The sequence below is a fragment of the Oculina patagonica genome, chromosome 9 (genome assembly GCF_052425735.1).
Source record: "Oculina patagonica isolate OP01 chromosome 9, crgOcupat, whole genome shotgun sequence".
NCBI lineage: Eukaryota > Metazoa > Cnidaria > Anthozoa > Scleractinia > Oculinidae > Oculina > Oculina patagonica.
The window spans coordinates 20,050,849-20,073,662 of NC_135766.1; the positions used below are offsets into that span (position 1 = coordinate 20,050,849).

Below are 22,814 nucleotides of genomic sequence, written 5' to 3' on the forward strand. Positions count from 1 at the left end.
AAAACTTGGGTACAGACCATTTGAAAAACGGGTCCAGACCCAATCATTTTGCTGGGAAACAGCCATTTTTCTCCATGAAAATGATTGGGTCTGAACTGATTTTTGACTACCCTGGGTGCCAGAGGTTCTTCTTGCATGATATGCAATGTCAGCCACCCAAGAGAAAAATCCCCAGGTTAAATTTAGGGTAATTTTTGACAGGCCCGCACCCAACTTTTTCTGTCCTGTAAATGGCCTTGTATTAAATTACAGTGTTGGGCGTGGGAAGGGGAAGCAAGACTGCCACAGCCTCTCGATTTTTAAGAAAAAGGAGGATTTCATATACAACAGAAACAACAACTCTTAATCCTGTTGGAGTTCACAAGTTTATTGGTGGCATGGTGTATAAACTTGGCCTTTTCTGCCCTAACACATGTTACAGGTTAGCATCAAGCACCATAAACTTTATGGAAATAAGATAACAGCTCAAATACTGAAATGTATAAAATGTTTCTTTTCATAAGTAATAAGTTCTACTTAAAGACCGTCTTTCTATTAAAAAACTATGTATAAAATATGTAACTCTATAATGTTTAAATTAGTTTTTTTTAATTACAATGCGCGCATGAAAGGCAACAAATATAGTAAAAAAAAAACTGTTGCAATGCTAATAACTATTTCTAATCAATAATGCAGCCATAGATAGGGGGCTTGTAAGGGAACAGTTCAAATTATCAAAATATTATACTGGCTTAATATAATTGCCACTCATCCAAGAATATTAACTTTTTTCAACTGACAGTAGCGCAGGAATAATGAATACTGGTTAAAGAAAATAAATAACAAATAACAGCTCCAAAACCCGCCCTTTGTGAACCTGCAATGTGACCTTTGTTTTCAATAATAAAAAAGGCCATTTCGAGTTTCCCTTTGCCTCTGTTTTAAAATGAGTCTATGTGCGAAACCATTCACATAAAAATGAGTTTTACATACCAGTATTTGACACTAATGCTCGCCCGATTGCCGGGGGCAAGTAAAATGATTCAATGGGCAAGTAAAAAATACTTGCCTGATCGGGCAATCATGTGTTTTGCTCCTGTCCAGTAAGAAAGAAAGCGAATTGAAAACTCTTTGCTGACAGTTAATATTGGTGCTAGTCTGCGAGAGAAGACAGCTTTTTCGGCTTGAGTTTCACCTACTGAGAGAAGAGAAGCGACGGCCGGAAATGCGTCTGCGTTCACAGGCTATATTGGTACCTACCTCAGAATATTTTTATACTCGTAGATTGAAAAAGATAAAATGAAACAAGCAAGAAACACTGAAGCGCATGCAGAAAAGCAATGTTGGTAAAAACCCAACTAATGATTGCGTTTTCGTTTGTCTCACGATAGAATCGCTTTGAGATGTTGATCGCGACGTTTCGACTGCAATACTGCTAGTTTTTATCAGGCGATCAACACTTCAAGTGATTCTATCGTGAGACAAACGAATAAATGTTCATTACCTATCTTACACCACGATGAACAATATTCACATCTTTAATGACAAAGATGGAATTGTGTTGTTAGTCATCAAAGTTAAAAATTAATAAAATTTATCTCTTACTCAGCCTCTACAGCGTAAGCTTATTGTGTCTTTCAGTAACAAGCAAAATTTGAAGTTCAAAACCCAACTACTGATTGCATTTTTCGCTGCCGTCAATCATAATTAGGCAACAACCAACAAACCTCGAAAACGAAGCAAAAAAAAAAAAAATAGATCTAAATCTACAAATCACAATCAACAGACATGACCTATTGACCCGGTTAAAATAAGCTTATGTTTACTGCGAGGTCCACATTGAAGATTGACGACACCGAAAACCGTAAACCGATTTACCGCTTGAATGAGCAGAGTTTGCATGGTACTGTAAAGCGCAACACCTTCAGTCAGTAAAAAGCTCAAAAAGTATATAAGCTAAGTCTTGTTAATTTGTTAGATTCTTTTGCATGTAGATTTCTTTGGAAGATCTTATCCCTCGATGATGGATTCCAAGGTACCTTTCAGCTGTTTGAGAAGCGGTGCAAACACACTCAGGCCCGGACACACAGTATTGTGCATATCTGGACAGCTGTGATGTGAGTTGTCCATTTTGAGAGCCAAAAGATACGCCTCGATGGCATCTTCGTGTGAGCCAAGGACATCCCGCCCTACCAGGGAATTTTTGTGCGAACCATGTTTTAACATCAGCTTTACTATGGCATCGATCCTCTTGATACCTTTAGCTTTAATGCCCCTTAACTTTTCCTTTGATGGCAGCGAATTCTGAAAACGCTGCATTCCTTTGATGATGGACTCCAGAATCTCTGTGTAATTCTCCGGCTCGATTTCATCACACAGTTCGTGGTCCTTCAGCTCCTTTAAAGTGAGTTTGCCAGCATAATCCACGCAAATTTTTCTTAACCTCTCTAACTTGTAATTCTGGGCCAAGATTAGAAGAGGAAGGGGATCTGGCTCGACTTCGTCTGGGTCTATATACTGCAGCTCGTCTACCAAGAACTCTTCACACTTTGCAACGATGGACGAAATTTGATACTCGTGCGCCAGTTCTAAAATGGCTTTGTAGTTGTCGTGCGTTATTTCGTCGTTTGCAGGCGGATAAATCATCAACAACAACGCTTTGACGCCCTCTGCCTGCTTTCCCGGCAGCCGAATCTCTCCTTTGTTCTTTTCTTTGAAGTTTGATGTAAACATCTTTTCAAAAACTGGCGACCACAACGCCAGAACATTGCGGTGAACGTGGAATTTTTGATCTTCGACAATCAACACAACATCGCTCATCTTCCAAGGCCTCGAGAAGTCCTGTTCGGATTCTGGTTCCTGGGTTCTCATACGTTTTGCTGCTGCTGCCATTTCGTTTCTTCAACGTATCAACAGACGAGTTTTTTCGTTTTTTACGTGATTTTGCGCTTACTGCAGTTATAAACACAACAAACAGAAAACAAACAAGACGCGAAGCGACCAAGTCGATTTCCCGCCGTTTTGCTTAGAGGATAAATTGAGCAAGGACTGGTACCCATCTAAGAACGAACTGTTCCCAGTCTCTCTCTATGCAGGAGGGGATCGTGATCGTGGAACTAAAACTCAAAACTCACTGGAATCGCACCATCCTCGGAGACCCAGGGGCAGTTAGTGGGGGGGGGAAAAGCATACGGGCAAAAAAAAATGGGAAGAAAAGTCAAGAACGAAAAAAATAGCTATTTTTTTCGTTCTTGACTTTTCTCGCCGATTTTTCGCCCGTAAGATTTTCCCCGCCCCCACTAAGTCTCCGAGGATGGAATCGCACTAAATCGCTCCAAAACCCACATAGGATAAAGAACAACAGATAGAGTGCTACAGGTAGGGTTTTTTTTATTGAAAACTCGTTCGCAGTTTTAAATTAAGGTAGCCTGCGAATCTTCGTTGCGGGACGCGAATGAGAGGCGGCTGTATTCGCAGGCTAAAATTATGGTAGGAATCGTTATTTCCCATACAAATCCTTATAATTTCGCTGTTACGCAACGGCCGCTGTGACGCTCAAATGCAACGCTGAACCAAAGGTCACACGGTCTATATCTCCGATAGAGCTTGGGGTACCTGTGACTTTATTATCTCAGAATGACTGTTGTTACGTTACCTCGATTCTCTATAAGGCGAACACCTACTTTGTAAGACGGACAGTTGGGGCCGGTTCCGGTGGTGTCCGTCTGAGAGAGAGTTGACTGTTGTAAAGATTAGCACTCTGGGCATGCAAGAGTCTGATTTTCACTAGCAACCAAAGTACAAGAAAAAGCATAAGCGCAAAGCATAGAGCCGTTATCTGAGGGGCCCAAGGTAGGGGAAATGGAGGGGGGGGGGGGGAGGTTAACATCTCCAGTTTTTATAAAAGTTCGTTCACTGGACAACAAACACCCCAAGAGAATCAGCTTCGAACCTTGCTAGAGACATTGCTAATAAAATCTTATTTTCTCAGTGCAAAAAGTTACCCCTCCAGGACCCTCAAGCGTAAGTACAAGGAGCCTTTTGTTACTTGTGCCAAGTGTGTGTGTTGTGGCCTATCTACAGTAACAAGCAGATACACGTTGAAAATAAGTAGGTTTTTTTTAATTTCTTTATTCTTCTCGGTTTAATTGCCTCCCTGTCGGTTTGTTACTAAAAAGGCCCTTATGCTATGCTTTTATGCTGTTTGCGTTGGCTTTTGTGACTAAACATATGCCTTGCGTGACTGGCAAAAAGGCAAGCAAGACTATCCCAAGGCTAGCCTGCGCGTCGCCTGCGCGAGGTCGTCTGCTATTTCCTTTGCTGTCCGACACGGGAAGGACATAGAAGACGGCTTGCATGTAGGCATAGGCTATCCCAAGGCCTTCGTAAAACTGAAACACGTTAACAATTCTAAGTGCATGGCAGTATTGCAAAGAGTTTTGTTTCCGAGAGGTGAAAGTCCTTGGAAAATAGCATCGTAAATCACTGGCCGATAGAGACATAATAGTCGTGGAAATAACAGAGAATTGATAACGGCTAGCTCATCGACAGCCACTTTTTAGTACATTTCTATTGTTGGGATAGCCTAGGTAAGCAGCAGCAACACGAGGGCCAGGTATGATGGCTGTTAATCTATTTTATGCAATAGCAGCAACCAAAATGAAACCTCCTTGGCATAAAATTCATCAAACTTTTCACCCATGTGCGCAGTCCAGATAGGGATCTCTGTCTGGTCCAATTTTCTAATATCTAGCTCGGCCGCACAAGCTTTCATTAAAACCATCCATGATTTGCGTATCCATTCATTTCTTCCCGTCAGTGGCTGATCTAGGACACGTTAAGGGGGGGGGGGGGGGGCGCCGAGGTTCATCTCCCCGTCTCACCCCAGCCCTCGTGCTAAGGATTAATGGCGTGAAAGGCCGACGAATGTATATGGCTGTGCATTATGACGAGCTAGGTGTATGTTTTACAGAGTTGGATTTTGTTTGAATTTTGGTCTCTCAAGGACCAATTCAATTGTCTAAAGCGAGTGTTATAATCCCGGGGTCTCCCTGAAAGCGGCACCTTTTCCGAGCCCGAGGTATATAAAAGGGCAGGGATTTCACAAAGTATACAATAAGGTAGGGAAACTCATGTAGGGATTTAAAAGAAGGCTCTTTCAAAACATCTCAGACAGAAGCAACTAACGTTTAAATCAAGCAAGTATTGTAATAGGAACTGGAACCAAGGGCATGGAAAGATATGTGAAAGGGGAACATTTTGCTTGGACGTTGTACGAAATAATTACTTTTTCTGTCAAAAATGATACATATAAGGGTATGGTTATGGACCTCGTGGCGGAGCCGGCTCCCCGTATAAAATTTTGTTAAGTAACCACGTCCCCCTCCCCCCTTCCCCAACTCTAGCGTGTCCATATTATATAGGTAGGGTCATATCAATCCTTGGTTTCTTGAGGCAAAATAAAATATTTGAAGCAAGGATTTAAAAGTCCGTGTTCCCGCTGCAAATTTTGTATTGACAGCGTTAACGTATCTTGTGTAATCAAAGAGTCGTTACGTCAGAATTTAAGCTGTCGCAGTAATAACCACTGTTTGTAAACGACTTTTGAATGCGAGAACTCGAGTTTGAATCAACAGATTCACTTAATCTCGTAGATGTGTCGCTTCCTTCTTCTAAATGTAAGTCCTTCAAATAATTATTCGCTGCTGTACACATAGAATTTCGCTGTAGCTCAACGGTTGTTCCACTTGGCGAAGCATTTTCGATTTTAACTAGGTCCATCTTGACGCATTTGCGTTTTTTTCTCATAGTCGAATACTTCAACGTAATCAAATGCTCTTCGCCCTTCTTTAGGTCGAACATCAAACGCATGGAGAATTTCCCAAGCGATCCTAAATGGTGACTAAATCGCACTAACACGAAGATAGCTATAACCTCCGCCAACAGTGCTAAGAAACAAAAGGCGATCGTGCCTGCAACGGTCAGGAAGAGGCCACTAAAATTCAAAATGCTGAGGTCTTTAGCGATTGAGGTCCTGCAGATATTTTCGTCAAAATACATCTTCTCCAGCAAACTTATACTTCCATTTTCTTTCATTTCTAAAACCACTCTCGTGATCTCTTCCAGCCAAGGCGAGTTTTGGGGCACAGCGAATGCTACACCGTATGTGTAGAAGTTTGGACCGGCTAGACAGAAGGTGCAGTTAGGTATCTTGTTAGCAGCTTGTCGCAAAGACAGATAATCACCCACTAGACCGTTGATTTCACTGTAAGGACAAAAAAATAGTGATTAACATAGTCATTGAAATTCTCTTAATTCACAATAGATAAAACAATAACCTCCATTTACAACGACAGTTGAACCCCGTTATTTTGAACCGTCAGGGGAAACAAAAAATAGTACTTTGCTAATCATGTCCGAGTTAACCAATCAGCGCGCGCGAAAAGCACTATTTACTTGTGTGGTATATACTAATTCGAAATAGCTGGAGTTCGAAATAGCCGAAAGTAAATGAATGAAGGGCAAATCCAAGGGAAATCGGTTTTAGTTTGAAATAACGGAGAATTCGAAATAACCGAGTTCGAATTAACGGGGTTCAACTGTATTTTAATTACCTGATTGTACCTTTTATCCCGGAGTGGTACTCTCTATATAAAAGCGATATAGGTATGTCCAGCTCTAAGAGGTCTTAAATAGGGTATAGATTCATGAATTGAAGTACATAATACGTCAGAGTCAGTTTCCATGGTAACGTCAAACATGGTCAAATGTACCTATTTTTAATCTTTGAGGCTAATAACTTTATAACTTCACGGTATTTTTTTCTTATTTTGACAAATGTTTTTGTTAAATTAACAAGACGAACATATTTTAACAATACTGTTAAATGGATTTAGATCTACTTATTTCACATGAATTTAAGATAGCTATGAACCCCTACGACATATTTTTTTTTAATTAGAAGAATTTGACGAAACATAAAAAAAAAAAACTTTTCACACAGTAGTTTGAGGGCGCGTTTTTTTTTTTACCCACAATTCTGGAATGAGAATGGTTGGTACAGAATGCTACGAATAATTCGGTCTGCTTGCATTAAGAAACGCTCATTGCCGTAGCCGTTCACTTCTGCCAACTCTTTGTAGACTTGCACTCTTTCCTGCTCCTCCCACTCATGTTGTTGTTGTCTTCGCTCTTTCGGAACCGAAGAAGTAAGGCACTTAATGAACCTGTTCTCGCAGTTTGTTGCCGACCGAGAGTGGCCATTTTTTTTGTCTTTGACAATCATTTGCCAAACTGAACCAAATTTCCTTTTTATTGTATGAAACATCACTGAAAAACGCCCCGAACTTTTGGTACAGTGAAATTATAACCAATGTTGCATTGTGTTCAAAAGTGTAACCTGATCTTTTCTCCGGTAGGGACGTATTTGAATCCGCGGCGCTCATCTCGCTGTCCACCATTTTGGATTTCATTCGCAGCATTCTGCTCTTTCTACCCCTGGGAGCAGAATGGACGGAATGGCGTTCTGTCTATTCCGGAATAGGAATGCCGAATAGAGAAACGCGCGCATTTAGTATTCTGGCCATTCTCATTCCCGAATTGTGAATAAAAAACGCACTCTTACAGTTGCCCATTCACGAATGAAGCACTTACCCGCTTTGAAGCTTGATTATTCCGTCAGTAAAGTTGTTCATCAGATTTAATTTGAGGTTAGTCTTGTAAATTTGACGATATTCATCATCAACGTGATTTTTGAAGTATATCTCAGAGAAGCTACCTTGAAGAATACCTAGCTGAAATCCGTCTGGCGGATGTAAAGAATCATCTCTTAACTGTCAAACAATCGCGATCAAATAAATAATTAGTACGAGAACTCAAGATAAATTGAGTTGGCCATTTTAGAGGGCGCGGTCTGAAGCAACTAGGAGTATTTCTACTGCCCTTGGATGTAGTGCTAGTTAATCGCAGTGTGATCCCTGTATTTAATTAACTCGCCATTACCAATTTATGCTCCTAGGTGGAAAGAGACACTGTTGAGTAAGATGTTATTTTGAGACGTGGCAGTTTTCGTTTTAATAAGCATCATTGGACATTTTCCCTTAGTACTCATGGAGAGACTTTGTTTATGTCCTTTGCGCCAATAAGCATCTTAAGGATTGATGATGATGATGATGATGATGATGATGATGATGATAATGATGACGATGATGATGATAGTGTTATTTAATTGCCTTTCGACGAATCACAACGCGCGCGGAAACTGTCATATTTCATAAAACAATGGCTTCTACATACCTTTGCGTCTGTAATGCCGTCGATCGGCAGCTCAAAATTGTCCTGCACTAAAAAGGCCATCAAGTTCGCACAATACGTGTTAACAATAATCATAGCCATGAACGCATACACTGTAGACACACATCTGGCGCTGATACTGCGAGGAGCTTTCTCTGCTCCAATGTCCTTACTGAATGCCACGCCCCATACGTAACTCATGGCGTCTGCAAAACAACGGGAAAAAATATTTTATCTTATTTGTCTTCCCTTTGATTTAGTAGCATAAATTTCCGAAAATAACGACCCTCGAAAGTAAAAAGCTCAAAAGTAACATGGCTTGTTATTAAAAATCCATTGAAATCAGTACATTCAACAAGCTGTAACAAACTGATAGAGGTTTGTTTAAGATTTTCGTGTTATTCCGAAGAAGACAATATTTAAATACTTTAGTCGGACCCCTTGCTCTTATCTCTTGTTGATCAAAAAACGAAATTTTCCTAATAAAGTTTTGCTTAATAAGAAGCAATTAAGCCAAGTTTGAGTTATTTGAGCTGAAAAGTGTCGAAATAGAAACTTGTAAAAATCGCAAATGCTCATGCAAAAGAACGCTCATAAGATGTCATAAATTCATGGCCTAATTATCTTATTTTCTTTCTTCGATACTTCAAAAACTGGTTTACTTTTGTCGCTTAGCAAAGCTTATTTTTTTAGCAAAGCTTATTTGATATATAAGCAATATTAAGGTAATCATCAATTTGATTATTTTGGTGAGAAAAAAAAAAGAAAAATGGCCGCCATACTTGTCTGTTTCGCAATGAGCTATTTTACTAGTGCACACCCAACATTGTAAATCCATCTTCATCGCTCTCCTTGAGAATGCGATAATATCCTGTGGGACTTTTTCTATCCAGCCACCAAATCACCAGTAAAATAACGTTACATGTTCCAAGAATGGTTATCCACAAGCTGACATCAAACGGCTTCAACCACGAATACCACTGTACACCTGTGGGGCAATAAAAGGCGTATCTATCTTTACGCACCAGCTAGGGTACAAATAACGCGCGAAACATTAAGCATTTAATTGACTTGCCCGAAGGGAAACAAAACTCACTGTTTCCCGCGGGGCTAGTCATTAAGTGTTTGGTATACAAATCAACTGAAATTAAACGCTCTATTATTCACCATTAAATTTTCACTCACAGGTGAAAACGACATGAATTTATTCATTAAATTTGTTAACATTTCGCGGTACCTTGAGCTTTCGAACCTGCATTGAGTTATATTCTTCTTTGAGTCCAATGAAATTTGTGCGTGCACGTTATTTGACCGTGCCCGAGTACCAAAATAAAAAAAAGACAGTGAATTAAAGTTAAGCGTCTGTCCACAACTTCGAATTTCATCGCGTTCATACCGTGGTTTCGAAAATGAGGTATGGAAGCCCTCACCGAAAATAAGCCCACCTGAAAGTTGAGTAAATATATATAAGCCCGGGGCTTATTTTAGGAACATTACGGTACACGAATTCTGCTTTCTTTGGGATCACTTGAACTGTCCGTAATAATGAGGTGACCGCAAGGAGAGGTTCTACTGTAGTAGCCCTGTGTTTCAAACTGTAAAATTTTAATTTGTACAAAGGTGATTGTACCTGATTGAGAGCCTCCTTCCTTCTTCACTAGAATGTTAAGAGCGAGAGGGAGATATGGAAACGAAAACGCAATGTGTTTTGCTCGTTTTTCGGTCAACGCCATGTCCAAGGCCAAGTCACCTAACAACATAATAACAAAAACAATAACCACAACATAATTTAATCAAAATCATAGGCGCGATTGCCTATTGGTTAGTGTGCTGGACTTAGGATCTAGCCCTTGCCAGGCCATCGCGTTGTGTTCTCGACAAGGGTTGTGGTTAGGGTTAGGGTTTTAGTAAGTAGTATGAGACTTTTAGTAAGTCTCATAGTAAATAGCTCTCTCCACTCAGGTGTATAAATGGGTACCGGCGAATTTAATGCTTGGGGGGTAGCCGATGGACTGGCATCTCATCCAGACGGGATTAGAAATACCCCTAGTCGCTTCAAGCTACGAAAATCGGGATAAGCTCCGGCCTGATTAGCCACTAGGCTCAAATGCAGACTTTACCTTACCTTACCTTTTTTAATTTTATTTGAAATATCTTACTACAAACATTTAAACACAGATAAAGAGTATCGAGAGATCTAGAGTGTTGCTAGCTCCACGACCGGGCAAGATAAACCAACTCTTGCGCTATGTTTGGTTACCTGAGGAGGCAAGATTAAGCTATCTTGCGAGCTCACAAATTCCCGCTATGTCCTGTAAGAAAAGTAGTGTTCATTATGCTCTATGATGAATCCCTTATTGATGGAGGTTGCTTTTTCAAGATGGCTGAATATTGGCCTTGCTAGATTATTTGCTAATTCCTTGACTACATCTCTGGGTCTACAAGTGCACAAAAAGGAAACTTGGCCAATATCCAGCCATTTTGATCTCGCGCAAGGTCAATAACTCGTATATCTTGGTAAGGCTTCCCTACTTGCAGTAACAGTCTAGACGACAAAAAGGATCAAGATGCTATTTGTTCAAACTTATATTGCAAAACAAATAAGTGAAACAGAACACTTCTAATTACACTTCTAGTTATTTTTTTAGATGGGTATAAAGGCCTGGCCCGGTCGCAAGCAGGCGCAAGTTTTCAACTTCCGTCTCTCTTGCAGCTCCGTTTGGCAAAGACATGCGTGCACTTAGGTTGACTTACGATGGTTTCAGTCGATTTGATCGAGAACAGATTTGCACGGGACTGAAATCGGAGCAAGTTTTCCACCGTTTGGCTACCCAACGATTGTATTGGCTTTTAAACTTGCGAGCTCAGTTTGTCCACCCAACGCAAGTCTGTAAGCAAGTTCAACTTGCGGCGCCCTGCGCCTCCGTTTAACCAGACCTGAAAATTAGTGGCTTTTAATTTAAAAAACTGTTTTGTACAAAGATTCTTCCTTACCTCTTCCGGAGACCAGCTCATTTACAATTCCACTCCATTTTTCAGTATTCTCGCCAAAAGTGCCATATTGACTATCAGCAACGAAGTAAATTTCAGGATTGAACCCAAGTTCACGTTCAAGAATTCTTAACAAATCAATAGAGAATCCAAAGCAGCAAAGCTTCCTGACAGTTGAGCCAGTTTTATTATAACAAAAGTACCCCCTCTTTAAGCACGTCATGTTATTTTCTGAAGTGTCCTGTGGCTCCTCAGATTCCACCCAAGGAGGGTACAGAATCACAGGGACTCGCACAATGGGTTTCGAAGGCGCCAAAAGTGGAGACATGACCCTTCCGTTTGGAGCGTTGAAGGCCTCTAAAGCAATTCCTGAATATGTCCTCAGGCCGATGGACCACCAGTGCTTGTGGCCATCGAGGTCCTGTTTCAGGTTTGAAATGTCCATTGTGGAAAATGGTCCTTTAAATGAGGCTGGATCCTCGAATAACGACGTTTTCCCTTGGAAATACGTGCTTTTCATTTTCCTAAATCAATAAATAACATAAACACGTTTAGGGCTAAGATTATAAAAAACTCGTAAAATGGCCTTTCTTCCGGGGGGGAAATATTCAATTTCCGCCCCCCCTTCAAATTCCTCCCCTTTTTCTCGGGGGCTCATTTTCTTGATCAGGCAGCGGCCGTTAAGCGAGCCTAGTGAAGCTAATCAAGGCGAAAGTTTCCTTAGTCGTTCACTTATAGATATAGGGATACGGAGCATGAACTCACAAAAATCTCATAACTTCATCTAACGTATAAAACATACTTATAGCTCATGTTTTTCGGTGCATTTTATACGACGCACCAGCCAATATCCAGGCATGGCACACAAATAAATAAAAGTGAAAAAGCAATTAAAAAAGAGCAAAGGTTGCTATAGGGTGCTCAATGCTCAAAAACCTGCTCAATGACGCCAAACGTTACTAAAACGTTTCCGAGTACCCTTGGGAGGGGTCTACAGTCATTATTAATTAAAATAATCGAGAACGACTTAGGCTATGTTTAAACGACTCAGGCTATGTGTACATGGGACCGGTTCCACACGAATCCGGTTCGAAAATTGGATTGGCTAGGCCTTCCGTTTACACGGGACCGTTCTTAAACTGGTCCGGAACGGATCCAAAAATGGACCTGCTGTTTCGCAGGTCCAGTTTTTTATTCATTCAAGACCGGTAAATAACGTTCCCGTGTAAACACCTGGATGGGTTCCAAACGATTCCATTTAAACAGAAGTCGATCCGGTCCGGTCCGGTTCGGAACGGTTCCGGTCTAGTCCCGCGTGTAAACGTAGCCTTAGAGATCAATACAGGGAAAAACAACAGTTGCACAGGAACAGAAACCATAAAGACAATACAGATATATTTACCTTCTTATTAACTCCTTTAAACCCTCACTGGTTTCCCTTGAAGTATGCTTCGTTGCGCCATTCACCGACAACGCTATCAGATCAAATGCATCGTATAGTGCATGCTCCATAAAGTCATGCTCCGGACTTTTCCAAGGAGATATCGTTAAAAATCCTTTAGGTAACACAGTAATGTCCGATACCCCGTATGTAGTGATATCCGTCAGCACCCACGCGGCTTTAAAATGATTGACACCCAGATTTTGAACCAATCGGAAGAGTTCGTCATTGTGAGAGTCCCGCACGTGAACAATGACAGCGTCACTATCATTGGTCATTGCTGGCTTGATAGTCGATTTCAGCTCAGTGGTGTTTTCCGTTCTTGATATCCACACAGTTTGCAGAATATTCCATTTTTCCTGTCTTTGAATATTCGAACATTGCTTCTGCAAGCACTTTTCCCTCGTAGACAGCGGACAACACAAGGCTGAGTTTGCGCCATCCCATTTTCTGCACTATGTCTCGCAGAGTACAAGCGTAGTGTAACATCGACGGAGAAGCAACTCTTGTAAAGTCGGCGGGATTTTCCTGTAGTTGTTGATAAAAACAAAGTGATGTAAAGTAATGAAAATGAATCCTTATTTAAAGAAGGTTATATGTACCTACGCACATTTTTGGACGATGTGTTGGACTATGTTGATATTACATGCAAACGGAAAAACTTCCTGCCACAAGGACTCAGCAAAAATGTTTTGTGATATTGCCGTTACGTCGTTCCATTTGCAGACGTAAAGAAAATAAATTTGGCAAATAATGGGCAGCGGAAGATGACCAGTAATTTTCATATCAAGTTGACGGTTGTCCGCTACTTTACAAAGTGTCAATCATATCAGAATGTATTTCCCTGGCTTTCAATTCTAATACATTGTCAAACAGGCAGGGGACAAGAGTTAGCGAAAACAACATCGACACGAGAATATATAATTGTTGATCCGCTACCAAAATTTCAAAGGATAACATCAGCATCGATAACTGATTCACATTGGGATTGAAAAAGTTTACTTACGTCGACCAATTGTTATGAATTCTCATTGGAGAACGGTAAACTTATTGCGTTGGTGTAGCTAGTATTTTGACAATATTTTCGTTTCACGGTATTTGCTCAATATGGCTTTTGTCGTGTTTAGACTCGAAATAGTAAACATTAAGCATGATAAGGCATTTTACCTTGTAAAACCAACCGGAGAAAAGTTTTGAATAATTAAAATGAATAAGGAACGCCGTTGTAACAAAACATCAATTTTTCTAGTTTAACAGAACTTTTAAACTAAATTTATCTTTTTTATGTGTAGAATTATACTGTATTTGTCAAGCAAAGACATTCACTAGTCGAAACTTTCATTTTATTATAAACTTCAGGGATACTTCATGTTTTTAATCCTTAATCTAAAATCTTTCATTTTTTTAATCTCTTGGTGTAACATAAAATACTGCATTTATAAAGCAGGCACAAATTGAAAATACTCTTACTTCGCACATAATATATATAATATAAAATATAATATAAAATGCTTTTCTACACGAAAAAAACGAAAACATAAAACAAGATATTCTATCGACCTTTTCTAGGAACTGAGAAAAAGCTACAAATTTCGCTTACGTAGAGCAATGTTGAACTCACTTGTACACACCATATATAATTATTACAAGAATTTATGTAAATCCTTATTTGATATTTCGCTTGAAAGTTAATCTTAATAAAGGGAGACTTTCGCAGCTTAGCGCAAAAAATCCTCAACTTTCAGTTAGTAAAAATCATTTAACATTTTCCTTCCAAGAAGAAACCAAAATTTGCTAAAAGAATGCGAATGAAATCACAAATACATTCATTAGCTATTGGCAAAATACAAAGTTTTTTTTTAATTTTATTGAAAACAAAAAAAGACTTAATTTATAATTGGACACTATAATGCGTCTTCCTAACCAAAACGCAATAATATTTCTCTTTGGCTTATCCATTCGAAGCGATTAATATTAAAACTTTTGCCTTAAACTCATACACCAGCCAAAAGAATATTTAATTTGATGTTGCAATGTAAAAAGAAATCCGCGTTACGTTACCGGTTCTAAAATTTAGAAATCAAATAATCAATTATTTTTTTTGCAGAAATAAATACTACTTAAAGAAAAAACCAAACAGTAAAACAAATCCTACCTGAGTCATCGGAATGTCGTTCGCTTGGAAGTCTTGGAAGAGTCCGATTGTGACAATATTTAATTTTTCCATTATAGAAGACATAACCATCTCGTGTCTCGAGACGTGAACAAAGACCGCCGTGCGAAACGAAGAAGAGAGATCTTGTTCCAGGGTCAAGATGCTGTTTATCATTCGATTGTAGCTGATCAAGCTGAAATTTAAGCGGATGTGTTTTTCCAGTGTATTGTTTATGTGATCGTGGTTGTAGCGAGAAATAGCATTTTGCACAATTTCTTCAAGATCCAAGTTCGATTCCTCCAGGAAAATGCTTACACTGACGTTAAGATTTCCAAGCGAATTGCAAACGACGAAGACAATTGCTATACAAAAGAACAAAAATGTGTTTAAGTGAAATTTTAAACATGCCATAGTGTTACATTGAGAACTACAATCCCGAAGATCTATCGCTGATTTTCAATGACCATTTTTTCCTGCTGCTTGGCGTTTTTTTAAATACAATATTGTCTCCAATTTAAGCTCGCTGCTTTTAAAAAACACGGAAATTTTGCAAGGCAGCTGAATTTAATTAGGAATGACACCTACGAGAGGAAAATAATTAAACTCAGCGTTTTAATGACAGTCAAGGAAATGGAGGCTTCTCATTGGTTGAAGTCGATTTTGTGGCAATATCACAACGCAGCTGGGGTAAATAAGTTAAAAGGAAATTCCAATAATATGTCCCTTTGCTGGTTGTATTATCGTGATGACATTGAAGTCTGTATTGAATTTATTAACCTACACATTTTTAAATGAGAAGGAAATTAGTTTTTATAAAGTCGGGCTGGTAGCATTGGCTTTAGCACCAAATCTGAAGCTTAAAACTAACGAAAAATTAAACTGTATGTTATTGAACGTTTGCAAGAAAGGCCATGTATTTTTAAGTGATATTTTAGTGCTAAGGCGTTCATCTGGCTAACACTGATCATGAAATACGTGACTAAAATTATAATGCATGCCCAAGGCGCTTCGGCTAACTAACTACAACTTTTTTCAACAAGAAACTAAAATATTTTCAAATGATCGATGAGCTGAACGTGCAACCAATTTTCTATTTCATTTGTTGTTACTTGTATTAATCAGAAAATAAGCCATGGTATCACAAGAAAGTTTTACAGTCTGCCGTAAATGATATTTTGGTAACCTAATCGTGATCTTATTAATGAGCAGTAAACTGTACCTTTTTCCGTGACACGGAAAAATTTAACCCCCCCCCCCCCCCCCATCCTCGTTCATATCGCGGATTTTTCCACAATGTAAAACATATTTTACGGGCATTGTTTTTAAGAACGGACATTTTACTTGCATGGTTCAGAATAAAAATTAATTAATTAAAAAAAACACCCCAAAGTGGCACATTCTATGTTCATATATTCATGATACCCCTTAATCAATCGTTCAACATACAATACTCGCGGATATTTTGCGAGTGGCGTATTTTTTATTTTACGCCATTTTACGTCAAAGTCGAAGTTTGGATAGTTTTGTTCGGCCATTTTGTTGCTTCGCTTTCCGTCCGTATTTTTTTTCCTGTTCTACAGTGTATTACTGGCTCAAGTTTTGCGTGTTCTCTTTACCTAATAAGGTAAAATGGCGTAACAGCAGAATAATAAATCTCAATAGTGGACCATTTCTAAGGACGTTTTTAAGTTTTCTTTTTTTCCTAGATCAATAACAGAATGGAACTTACTGCCCGCTGACTTAGTGAATTGCAAGTCATTATCGAAGTTTAAATTAAATTTAGGGAAGCATCTAAACAAGTAAATTGTAACTAAGTATTTTTATATCTTATTTATGCATGTACATTTTGTTTTTTTATTATTATTATTATTTTGTATCTATTTTTCATAGTTGATGTGATGTCTTAAACGATGTTATCAACTTAATAAATGTAGATGTAGATGTAGATGTAGATTTAGTTTCCGAGTTACCGTTGCCTCGTTCAAAACATTTCATCTAAAACTGAGTTTGATTTGCATGAAATTAAAAGTATACATAAAACACGTTTTCAAATAAATGGTTTCGCACAAAAACCAGTTTTGACACTTAGGCAAGCGACAAATTAGAAATGTGCTATTACAATTTTTTTTCTTTAAATTCGCAGTTGTGCTCCATTAACTGTGTATGGTACAAAACACCTACGTGGAATGAATTAATTGCTGTTTCTTATCAGAGTACAAAGAACTAATGACAGGGGCAGGTGCAGGTTCATTTAATTATTTTCTTTTTGTGGCATTTCTGACAAATGCTTAGTTCTCGTCGATTAAGGATCATAAAGCCATACAGCGTGTAGCCCAGGTTCGTAGGGATTTTATCAATCACAAGCTCAGAGTCTGCAGTGGCCCCTCGGTCAGCAGTGGGCCGGGTCATCAGGACAAACTTTGGGATAGTGATAACTAGTATAATCTCCAGAGTTGAACTAACAAATAAAATACCCTGACCGTGCTATGTTCTGTTATAAGCCATGCAAGCAAGGGGCGAGAAAAGGAGCGAAGAAGACAGATAGAGACCGGGGTCTCGGGGATAGAGAGGAATGGAGGGAGAGAGAAAGGGAGGAAGATAGGACTAGCACTCGTGTGCACACATGTGTGAACCTCATTCATAGCAGGATCAAAACTTATGCAGCAAGTAATGTATAACCAACTGACATCAGTGTGATTTATCGTAATGATATTAATTTATTTGGAAATGTATCGCAGGATGCAGTTATGCAATATAATATTACTGATAATATTTCTTACTAGCAATTTATTGTCGACAACTAGTGTTTCCCATTCCGATATCGACTTGTACGTCATCTTCAGCGTTTGTAGCCAGCGGTTTTACCATCAAAACATGCACTATGTCATGCGCTGCAAACGCGAGTTAATAATCTCTCGCATTTAATTATCGATTAACATTGGTCTGTAGTATGTGAAAAAGCTCTTGAATTGTCGCCAAATAACTCTTCGTTCTGTTGATCGCCTAAGAGCCAAGTCACGAAAGCCGCGAAATCCTAACCAGCGCCTTGTCTTCAGTGCCACAAACACGATTCTTGTGATGATTGCGTCTCACGTGACTGTCATGCGCCGCGTGCGAGGCGAACGCCCGCCCACAATATTTGCACTTGAAGGGTTTCTCTCCGCTATGCTGGCGGATGTGCGTGCGTAGAATGGACGAAGCTGTGAAGGACTTGGCGCAATGCGGACATTTGTAGGGCCTCTCTCCATTGTGCACTCGGGTGTGTTTGTTCAGGCTGGACGACTGGGAGAAGCTCTTCCCGCATTCTGTGCACTGGTGAGGACGGTATTTCTCGTGCACGTGAAGAATATGAATACGTAACCGGTCACGCTTCTCAAAAGAGCGGTTACACAGTGTGCAGGGAAACTTCCGGTCTCCATAATCCACACAGCGCGTGTATTTAAGGTGGCGGTCACGGTAATATTTGTAGGTGAATACTTTACCACAGCAATGACAAGGATAGCTTGAGCCATCTGCAAGATAGGAAAACCGCTTTTCATGTACGAGCGTGATTGAGGCTGTGACCAGAATGGGTATTACATATAACCCACGTTATTTGGGGTGGGTTAAATAAGGTGGGGGCACCTCGTGACGTTTATATATGCAATATAACCACATCGATCTAGCAGCTTTGGTGGCCACCGGTGGAGAAACATGTTCCGTTTAGGGAGAGAATAGAGTTCGGGTTAGGCAGAGAATTGCGTTTTTTGGAGTTTGATACCTACCTGCAGTAAAATTAAGCACTGATTAGAATTTTTCTATCTGTTTTAGGAAACACATGTATACCTCAAAATTATTGTTTTTAACATTTCGCTCTCGACAGAATAGTGGTTATGTCGTTAACTTATTACAATTGTACCCAGGCTCAAGTTAAGTGTGTTTTTTTAACTAAGTAAAACATTTTCTAAGACAGTTTAGCATTCAGTTTATGTACACAAACCTATGGGTCAGATCAAACTTAAAAGTATCCAGTGCAATCACAACCAGCTCATCTATGGTAAACGCCATTGAACAAGCATCCATCCTTCACTGTTCCGCAATTATCATCTGACCATCAAGTAATACACCCCCGGCATAGCAAATCGAACCCAATCGAACTAAATTTCAATCGAACTCAATTCATCCATGGATTGATTTCGATTGAGGTCGGGAATCGAACCAAATCGAACTCACCGAAAAGGAAAATATTCAATCGAACTCAATCGAACGTTCGATTTTCGAACTCTTGATTTTTGTAAAACCGGCATTGAAAATCTATAACCAGATCTTAGAAGATCGAGTTACTTCAGCCCGGAGTTTAGCACGTGGTTTTTTTAAAAGGATAAATTCCGCAGACATGGCTTCAGATGCGCTGTGGGTTGTAAGCTTCAATGACTTCAAATGCGTAGTCAGTAAAAGGCTACCAGGAATGCCGCTTCGACGTCAAGGATGGCGAAGTTTTCAATGTTTGAAAGAAAATCGGCGAGAAAAGCCGTGCATTCCCAATCACAAACGAGCGCGGACAATTAGGTCACCTTTAACGTGATCTAGTTTCTTCCCTGTGGCCTGTAAAATGCTTCGATAACTTGGTAAGTGAAGATGTTTTTGTGAGATTCAAAAGAACCGGGAACAGATGCCACCGAAACAAACCGGGAATATGATCAATTTAAAAAACGAAGAAACCAAACCTTATACATAACTTTCACCTTTTAGTAGAGTCTGTGGACCATTTTGATGATCCTAAAGGTCGCTGGCGAAAAGGAGGTGGTATCAATGTCCCAATTATCCTAAAGTTTTCAACACGCAGAGCCGAAGCATGACAGGGGACAGGGGTTTCTGTTATTGAATAAACTGTAAAAAAGCGCAAGAAAAACCCATCTTTGGACGGGCTTGCTTTAATTGTATGTATAGGTTTACCAGAGCCAATAGAATGCAATCCATTTAATTGTGTTCGAATGAGTTCGGTAACCCAACTCAATCGAACCCAATCTGATTGATTGGATTCGATTGAGTTCGATTTGTTCGGAAATCGAACTCACTGAAAGTCCGGTGTTCGATTTCGTTCGATTGCCGAACTCAATCGAACTCAATCCATGGAATGAGTTGGATTGAGTTCGATTTGCTATGCCGGGTACACTGCATAAACCCATCTTCCGGTCCGTTCATTAATCCCAGATCCATGAATATCTCACATCCATATTAACAGCATATTTACGTTCCGGTCCCCTCTTAAACCCCAGAGGTAACTCCAGGGGTATCTTTAGCCATCTGTATATCACAATCTCAAACAGATAATTACCATCAACATAATACAATCATATCTCACCTTCTGGTCCACATTTTAATCCCAGGGGTATCCCCATAAATACGCTATATGCGTCCCCATACCAGACCTTCAGTTCCTCTCCCTCCGTTATTAGTCGCGTGGCTTCGTAATACAAAGAACATTCCTGTTGAACTAGCACCAGGTTTTGCTCGGCTGAGTATCGTGCACAGCTGACAAACTTCATCCAGTTTTTGTGGTTTGCAGATCCATCTATATAGTAGCGAAGGCGTCCATCCATAAATATCTAAAAATTAAGAAATGGTAGTAAAGTACGGCACTAAAGACAATCTCATAAACAATCAGAATGCGGCCCGCAAAATTGACCTTTCACAGCACGCTTGTAATTGTTGAACAGTACAATAACAGTTCAAACTTGCCGTTGTCTATTTCAATATGCGTGAATTTGAGTGCTTGTGACATCGGTGACAATTCCCCTGATAGCCAACACTCGGGCAAATTCAATATTCAGGATAAAAAACAAGACATCGTGAAAAGGGTGAAAACTCTCACAGTGCCTCTCTTTACTCAGATGTATAAATAGGTACCGGCTTATTCCATGCTAGAGAATAACCCGGCGATGGACTAGCATCCCATCCAGCGAGATGTGGAAATACTCCTAATCGCCTAATGCTACAGAAACCGGGATAAGCTCTGCTGCGCGGCGATATGGGACACTTTTGTCTGATGCAGATATTTTTATGTGTCAAATGAACACAGATACAACCAGTGGCTTTATAATTATTGAATTTGCACAAATCTTCAGAAAATTTGCATTTAAAAGAAAGTCCTCCCGTTTACCTCCCATAAAAATTCTCTTTGAACAGAACTTATGGCCATTTCCAGTGGACAGACAATGCTTCCTGTGTATGGGCCGAAGCGCATGCCCTCCTTGATGCGCAGCTGACCACAGAAGACGCCGTAGCGAAGCTTTCCAGCGGTTGAGACTTGCAGTAACTTTAGTTCATGTGGCAGCGACAGGGTAGGAAAACAGCCTTTAGGAAAGAAAAAGCAAAAAAACATATGTTAGTCATACCTTAACTTGTTTGCTTAATTCGGAAATGGTTCGAATGCCTGATTCCCTCGCACGCCTGCAGGGAATCACGGTAGTTGTATTCATCAAACCATGCGCGAGACTCGGCAACGATGCACGTTGCTAAGTCTAATAATAATAATCTTTATTTACGCTCGGCAGTATTTATAGCACAAAGGCTAGTGGGGCCGAGCAAATGACAGAAACAAATAAATTAAGAATCCCAGATGGCCGGAGGCAAACCAGCTGGCTATTTACAAGCGTGGTCGAGAATCTGAACTTGCGACTATAAAGAACAAATCCAGCTAGCGGCTAGGGCGGGACTTGAACCCGGGAACTCTGCATTGCAACTCCAACGCTCTAACCGCTCGACCACGCTGCCTCCTGTGTTGCCAAGTCTTGCTTAGTCTTCCCTGCAGGCGCTCGTTATAAAGGGAATCGGGCATTGCACGGCTTGTCACATGATAGGGATGGAGATGCTCGTCGGAAAATTTGAGTAAAATCTTTAAAGGAAACCAATCTGGGCGTGGCTCCATCTCCCTTGCCATTTAAATCTAAAATAGCAAGCTGTCAGATAATGTCCCATGCGTTACTTAAAATCTTGTCCGTCTCCTGATCAAGCTATAGTCTTGGACAGGATTTTAAGTTCATAATACCCTGCGCGCGAACTGTGACATCCGCCATTTTATCTACCATCTAAATTCGGATATTTGGCATGTTGAAAAGAAATCCTCGTCCATCATTGTGCGTTTGCTTTACTGAGGTCTTAAACTGCCACAAAAAATATCGGTGCTTATTTTGAACAAGTTATTTTATCATTATTTTTTTGTTGCTTAGAGTGAATTCTATCAGTTGAACTTGTAGGATCCTAGTCAGCCTCCGTCATTTTCATTGCTATCGAAATTATGAAAACTATATGGCGAAGCGAAGTCTTCTTATTGCATTGCTGTAAGTTGTGTTACTGGAAGTCTGTTTAATTACTTTTAGAATTTTCACAGTGATCTTTTTCGCTCGTGCGTACGCTCAGCGTAAAATTTAATACCTAAACTCTCGTATGTAAACACAAACAAAGGCGTGGGTGACTAGGGTCCTTAATATATCTCAACGTTTGTTGAGTCGTAACAAAACCTACCTGTATTCCCATATATGGAAGTACTTTCCTGACCGTACAGTGCTACTTCTAAGTCTTCTTGTGAAAAATTAAATCGCATTTTGGAACAAGTGTTGGACATGTTAATCACTGGTTCTTAAAAAAAGGGAAATATACATTGAGTTATCTGTGGACTATTGATTCCATCCAACACTCTAATTCTAAATTAAAGAAGCTGTATGTCACGGACATATCGAAAAAAATGGCCAATTTTCTTTTTCAAATTTAACCGAATTGCCACGAAATTGCCATTGTTCCGGTTCACTAATAAACGGCAAAAATGCGTTTATTCTTTTTCTATAACACCAAACGATTAACGATAAAGATGTCAATGATAAATTAAAGGGACTGTGTCACGGCTGAGTTAAGTTTATTATTTTTTAAATTTTGCCAAATATTCGCTATGAAACTTAATGTTTGCAAAGAAATTCC

General features: G+C 39.8%; 2 protein-coding genes and 1 pseudogene across 3 annotated transcripts; all 3 read right to left on the reverse strand.

Annotated features, from left to right (window-relative positions):
* Window positions 1-340: 340 nt before the first annotated feature.
* On the reverse strand, window positions 341-2,990 carry LOC144666403 (BTB and MATH domain-containing protein 38-like). Its single transcript, XM_078527835.1, has one exon. It carries the CDS (start codon window positions 2,869-2,871, stop codon window positions 1,990-1,992), a length of 882 nt encoding a protein of 293 aa, XP_078383961.1. The 5' UTR covers window positions 2,872-2,990; the 3' UTR covers window positions 341-1,989.
* Window positions 2,991-4,196: 1,206 nt separating this feature from the next.
* On the reverse strand, window positions 4,197-15,338 carry LOC144665962 (glutamate receptor ionotropic, NMDA 1-like; annotated as a pseudogene). Its single transcript, XR_013573095.1, has 8 exons — window positions 14,859-15,338; window positions 12,665-13,231; window positions 11,266-11,786; window positions 9,902-10,021; window positions 9,092-9,259; window positions 8,275-8,477; window positions 7,633-7,811; window positions 4,197-6,244 (listed from the first exon to the last, which is right to left on the reverse strand). The product of XR_013573095.1 is annotated as a glutamate receptor ionotropic, NMDA 1-like (transcript).
* Window positions 15,339-17,873: 2,535 nt separating this feature from the next.
* On the reverse strand, window positions 17,874-22,464 carry LOC144665008 (PR domain zinc finger protein 14-like). Its single transcript, XM_078526195.1, has 4 exons — window positions 22,365-22,464; window positions 21,001-21,194; window positions 20,203-20,446; window positions 17,874-18,370 (listed from the first exon to the last, which is right to left on the reverse strand). Exons 1-4 carry the CDS (start codon window positions 22,462-22,464, stop codon window positions 17,874-17,876), a joined length of 1,035 nt encoding a protein of 344 aa, XP_078382321.1.
* Between the last annotated feature and the right edge of the window lie 350 nt (window positions 22,465-22,814).